The following is a 6,404-nucleotide window of genomic DNA, read 5'->3' on the forward strand; positions in this document are numbered from 1 at the left end:
AACAGGAGCGAAAAGGGAGATCGGGAAAGGGCTCTTTGATCTCCGTTTGCCTTTTAAAGCGTAGATTTGATTTAAATTTTAAAAAATTTTAAAAATTGGATTTTTGACTATTTTTTAAAAAATGATTTTTTAAAATTTAAATCATGATTTAAATAAATTTGATTTTTAAAAAAGACTGATTTTTATCCACCCTGATTGGTCATTTGTGTGTGTGTGTGTTTATATTTATATAGAAATCAACACAGTCACACAAGAAAGGTATTATAACCAGCAATTCCATGCTCTCAACATCCATCATCATTCTAGACCTACATTCAACTCCACTCAGAACCTTTAGAATAAAACTACTATTAAAAATTGCACTCTCATAGGTTTTGGGTGACCTAAAGCTGAATAAGTTAAGGAAATGTGAAATTTCATTAATACCACAGTTTTGTTAATTAACACGTTACCTCAGTCCTCGGGAGGAGACTTGTTCATAAATTTAAGTATGGTTTCCTTTCAAAAAAACTACTAAAGATGTCTAAAATGTAGTAACTACTTTAACTACTTTAAAGAGCAGTAGCATAAGCTTTTTCTATAATATTAGTATGCTATACTGCATTTCTAAAAATAAAACACCATATTAATAAGTCAACATGTGCATGATCTCCTGATACATGCTTACAGCCACTTCATTCCTCGTATGAAGACATAAAAGAAAACAGGAAGAATTTAGGTAACCTGGTTTCAGAGTAGCCCAGAATATGGTTTAAAGGTAGCTTCCATAACCTACTTTATTTGGAAGTCATTAACAACAATCAATGAAGTATCTCATAGGGCACCAGACGTGGTCTCTCAGTTCGGACATAATGGAACTATATGCAGGAGAAAAAAACCAGAGATAAAAAGAGAAGTGATGCACTGTGGCACTTTAAAAACCAGCAGATTTATATCAGTTTGAGTTTTTGCCAATCAAAATCCACTTCTTCAGACACAAGGACTGGAAATGCAGTGCTGCCTCGACTTACAAACGTCCCATTTCGAGGTACAACCAGCTCCGGCCGCAAAATTTTGCTTCTACTTGTGACCGGAGCTTCCACTTATGAACAGAAATAGGGGGGAAAGGCAGGAAATTTAAATTGCTAACTGTAGGTGGTGACGAGGCTGCTTCTTTGTAGCTCTTTCGCCCCAACAGTTAGAAAGCGTGCCTTGGAGGAGGCTTGGGACTGCCTTCTTCTGCTTCTCTCTCTCTCTCTCTCTCTGTTTGTTTGTTTGCAGGGAGGCTTTGGGCTGCCTTGTAAGGTAAGTGCTGTTTTCTGCTTTTTAAAAACTATTCTGGGTGTTTTCGCAGTCTGGTTTCGAGCTGGGGCGGTTATGTTTCTCTGCTGTGATTGGTCTAGGGGGTTTGTTTGTTTTTTGTCCCCCTCCCCCGCATTTCCGATGGGTCTTGGGGGGTTGGTGGTTTGTTGGCTTCCCCCCATTTCCGATGGGTCTTGGGGAGTTTGGTTGCTTTTTGGGGGTTTTTCCCCATTTCGGATGGGTCCTGCATGCTTCCCTTGCTTTTTCCTTCATTCCCTGTGCATTTCCCATCTGCTTCATTTGTTTTCTGTGCAATGGGTCTTTCACACTTGATTGTTTTTCTTTTCTTTTTTTCCCCTTCAGCCGGAAGGAATTAATCACGTTTCCAATAAGTCTTGCAGTGGATTTTTTTGTGTGTGATTTTTTTTTTCTTTCGGCCGGAACGGATTAATTGCATTTTAATGCATTCCTATGGGAATGGTGCTTCAACTTACACTTCTGGAACAGATTATGGTCATAAGTCGAGGCACCACTGTACTATGTCTTCCGTATGTATGCATGTATGCATGTATTCCCATAATCTTATTTTGCTCCCTTCCCCCGTCTACATGCTGAGAAAGGCTAACGTAGTTACTGCTTTGGAAATGGAATCTGTAGTTAATTATAGTTTCTGGCTTGTTTCATCATTTGTGCAAAACAAGGGGTAAAGCAGCTGCATGAAGATTCCTGAACTTAACATATATAACAGTTTATTATAGTATTATCTTCATCACTCTAGTTATCAGCACAGGGGGTATAAACTATACCTTTCTGCAAGTCCATTATAGCAATTCATCCACATACAAAGGGAGAAGCCACACTGATGGAGTATACCGGCCACAGAACAAGCAATCAATGCTTCGGGCTTCCAAAGCAGATGTTGGGCAGTGTTTAATTATTCAGTTGGCAATCTTATTATTGATGTCAATAAATGACTTCAGGAAGTGAATCCTCTTAGTTGGTTAATGTGTAACAAAGAGCAATGGTTCCTACAGAAATTAAGAGCCAGCTGTTATCACATTTTAGCGTTTTAGTGAGCAAGATGAAGAGTAAGCAAAATATACTATTCACATCCACTTACACTTCTTCTTTGCCAAGCTAGATACCACCTTTAAAAATAACTCTTCCAACCAAGAAACAAAACTGGAACCATCATAGTGAGAAGGCTAATTACATATTTTATAGGAGAAATAATATGTACCTTGACTATCTATTTATAGGAGAAACCTGATCAAAACAAACAAATCAATTCTGGGGGGAAAATACTTTTGACCAATCAGTCCTAGAACAAACAAGACTGATAAATATTTTCAGAATTAAAACAATAACAACTAGCAAATAAGAATAATGTGCAACTGAGGTATACTTTCATAGTCTTGTTACAAAAACATGCCCCTTCCAAGGAACATTTTTTTAAATTAACTGCTAAGAGGCATTTTTCTATTACAGATTTCACTTTCATGTGAACTTACTGCTAAATTTCTGCATATTCTTGCATATTTTTGAATGATAATAAGATGAATATTGCAAGTGATTAGGACATACGCTCACAAATATTTTTCTCCCAACATGTGACAGAGCAAGACACCAAGTACTGCTGAAATAGTAGAACCTGAGTGCCAGCTTCTCGCCCTTCCTCTCCTCCACCCATTCTAGGTAGAACAAGCTAAGAAAGGTCATGAGATTAACTTGGCATTTCAGACTAAACTCAGGTTGGCATCAGGCCAAGAATACTTCACTGCCATATTTGCTATGTTCATATTTATATATTACGTTTCTTCTTCATTTTTTTTTAAACTACACCTGGTCTCTCACATTCCAACCAGAGTAAATAATAAAGGAAACATTGAAATAAATAGTATTAGAATATCTGGTAAGTGCTCATCCAGAAGTACAGTATGTCTAAACAAAAATATTTATTTTGTTTAGTTTTCATGACAATTCCAAGTTTGGGATACAAAACCTTTACAACTGGCTTCCAATGACCACTTTTTGGCTGCAGGTAAACACAAACAAGAGAGTGAGATTGCCCTCACTTAAATCTTGATTTTGGGCTTCCCAAAGGCATCTGACTGGCCTCTGTTGAAAACAGAAGGCTCCATACATCTTTAGTCTGATCAAGTTCTCTGCTTTTGCTCTCAAAATAAGAAATGAGTTCCTACTATAAATCGCAGATATACTCTCCCAATTTTTTTTTTCAGATGTGGAGGAGGAAACTCCCACATCTAAGCTGCCACTAGTTCTGAAATCACCTTAGTCCTCACATCTCATTCTTCAATAACACAACATGATTCTTCTCCACCCCACACCATTACTGGCTCAGATGAAAGTTGAACTGTCACCTTCAGGAAGTGGACAACTCCTTCCCACATTCCCAATGAAAAAAGTGTAACTGCATTCTCACTACAGTACCTTTCTGTCTTTACCTCTCTCTACCAGACAACAGTCAAAAGTATCAGCTAGTTCCAATACATTATTTGTTCAAACCTTGACTGAGAGATACTGTTCAAGATTTGGATAATTCTAGGCCTTCACATGCCAAAAGCACTCCTGTTCTGATGAGCAATCTTGTCTTTCTTCATTTAATCAGCTAATACTCTCCCTGCCCTAACTTTCAACAAGTGGCTAGAACCAACTTTCCTACTTTCTCATGTCAGATGACAAGGTCTAACAGCTGATGGCTCACTGATTAAGCCCCCTTATTTTACGACTGACCCCAACAGCATACCAATGTTTGCTAAAATATTCTAGCCACCATCTCCTGAGTAATTCTAACTTCTCCCTGCTTTTTATCATCTCCTGTACTAAGGTCTGGAAATGCAGTTGCCTCTTGCTAGATGCTAAATCCACTTCCACCAGCATATACTGTTATACTTAACCAGGAAATTCCCCCAGGCTGTTTCAAACCAGGATAATACATTTGACTTCCTTCCTTTATCTACGCATTTGATTCTATTCCATACTTTATGATTTGTAAGAATTGTTTGCATCAAATTATCACTCAACATCCTTTGTCTAATGCTTATTGTTGTCAGCATTCCCAGAAACCTATAATGGAGCATCAATCAATGGGTTGCACTACTCCCTCTCCCAAGAACAATTATGACCTGTCTCATGCAAAAGCACTCTCTCTCTCTCCTACATACTCATAGTTACTGATTCATTCATCCCACACACATATACAATGCCAGCCCTGCTGCTTATTAGAAAACAGATCCTACACCATAGACCCGAAACACTAATCAATTCCTCTTCTCATGTCAGTCCAGCTCCCAAATTCAAGTTACTGATTAGTAAGAAAGACTATTTTCCACATGGATATTATTACTTCAAGCAGTTGACAAGGGCTATGCCTCCTTTCTCCCTGCCCCTTTCCAGCCCCATATATTAACTTGCCCAACCTCAACTGACAGGTCACCCTCTAAACCCCTCTACAAAGACTGAGGCTACCTACTCCATGTCCCTAGGCCCTTATAATAATATCCTTCTATCGGAGAAGCACACTAGGAAACCTCTCCTCAACCCATGAGGCAGATCCAGACCCCTTCACTCTATTAGTGTCTCCTCGGAAATGAGACCCACTAAGTTGAAAGGTGTGGGCAAGGCGGCATCCTTCGTATAACCCGGGTTATTAGGAAGCCTGCTGCTGCCGGGCACAGCCTCTTTCTTCCATGCCGGGCACAGCCTCTCCCCACCCACCCTCCAGGCCCGATTCCCGGTCCTCACCCCACTCGAGGAAGTCGGAGACGAGCCGGTCTCTCCGGAGCGGCGAGTCTCGGCTGAACTCGTTGCAGAGGCCGACCAAGAGGTCCAGCAAGGCCTCCACGCTCAGGACGTTCTCGTTCCGCCGCGGCCCTTCCAGCAGCAGCTGCTCCAGCTTCTTCAGGCGCACCTTGGCCGACATGATGGTGGCGGCGAGGGGGGGGGGGGGGAGAAGACGACGACGATTCGGCTCGTCGGTCCAGGCAGAAGGCAAAGGGGCCGAAGCTGAGGGGGGAAGAGAGAAGGAGAACAGCCCGGGAGGAGGAGGAGGAGGACGGCGGCGGCGGAGAGGATAAAAAGAAGCGAGGAAAGAGGCGGCGCCTCAGGCGCTGGGCAGCGGCGGCATCCGCCTGTCCAGCCGCCCCTCCTCCTCCTCCGCTCCCCTCAGCGCCCTCCGAGGGAGGACCAACGGCCCCGGCTGGAGTGGAGGCGAGGGCGGCTTCCCCTCCTTGCTACGCCCGCATTGCGCGAGGCCTCCCCCGGCAGCAGAAAGAGCGGCTCCTCCGGGCTCTGCTCCAGGCCCGGCTGGTCCATGGGCCGGTCCCTCCCTTCCTCTGCGGACCCGCCCTCTCCCTCTCTCTCTCTCTCTCTCTCGCTTCGCCTGGCAACCGCTGAGGAGGAAACTGGCGGCAGCGGCGGCTTCGGCTTCTTCTGGTCCCTCACGGTGGTCGCCCAAAGGGGACCGCTGAGGGCTTGCGGCGGAGCGAAGGGATGCCTTTCCGCTCTGCGACGACCGGCCACCAATGCCCTGTCGGTCGGTCGGTCACCCGGGCAAACGCCGCTCTGTCTCTCCCATCCCTCCCTCCCTCCTTCCCCCCCCCCTCCCTCGCGCACGGGCGTCTGGGATCAGGCTGGGATGGACGGACGGTCGGCTGGCGAGGAGGTTTGGAGTGGGGCCTGAGGAGAAGCCGGAAAGGATTGGACCTCGACGCCTGCCGTAGTTTCTAAGGAAAGCGCTCCCACTGGCCGTGACCATCCGGGCAATAGGAAAAAAAAGTCGGGAGGAGGGGGGGAAGGGGGGAGCTTGAGCAAGAGAGGAAGGAATGGGAAAGAGCAGGAGAAAGCCTCCGGCAGATTCGTGAAGTTGCGCAGCCACCCTCTTTTCCCCAAAACGATTGGTGGAATAAAACGCCGAGATTCTTATCGGCACTTTCGAGGTTTCCGCGCCCCAAAGCACTTCGTTTTATTGCTGGGAAAAATAAGAAGAGCAAGCATAATAATTCATCGAGTTGTATTCACATGTATTGTTTTATGTTAAGTGTTACTGTAAAAATTAACAGTTCGCCTTTGCAAGGCGCTTTTCAGTGTTCCAAGGATTTCAG

At 44.2% G+C, this 6,404-nt stretch overlaps 1 protein-coding gene across 12 annotated transcripts in view; it reads right to left on the reverse strand.

Annotated features, from left to right (window-relative positions):
- Positions 1 to 5,391, reverse strand: part of CDC42BPB (CDC42 binding protein kinase beta) — a 155,452-nt gene extending 150,061 nt beyond the window's left edge. For 5 of the 12 annotated variants that reach the window (XM_072986701.2, XM_020793635.3, XM_078383805.1 and 2 more), the window contains exon 1: positions 5,047 to 5,347. In XM_072986701.2, coding sequence (XP_072842802.2) covers positions 5,047 to 5,224 — 178 coding nt within the window. In that variant the 5' untranslated portion in view covers positions 5,225 to 5,347. Of the gene's footprint in view, positions 1 to 5,046 lie in introns of all 12 variants that reach the window. The other 7 variants (XR_013540840.1, XR_013540838.1, XR_013540839.1 and 4 more) reach the window with 4 other exon arrangements.
- Between the last annotated feature and the right edge of the window lie 1,013 nt (positions 5,392 to 6,404).

Source organism: Pogona vitticeps, chromosome 1 (genome assembly GCF_051106095.1).
Source record: "Pogona vitticeps strain Pit_001003342236 chromosome 1, PviZW2.1, whole genome shotgun sequence".
In the NCBI taxonomy this organism is placed as follows: Eukaryota; Metazoa; Chordata; class Lepidosauria; order Squamata; family Agamidae; genus Pogona; species Pogona vitticeps.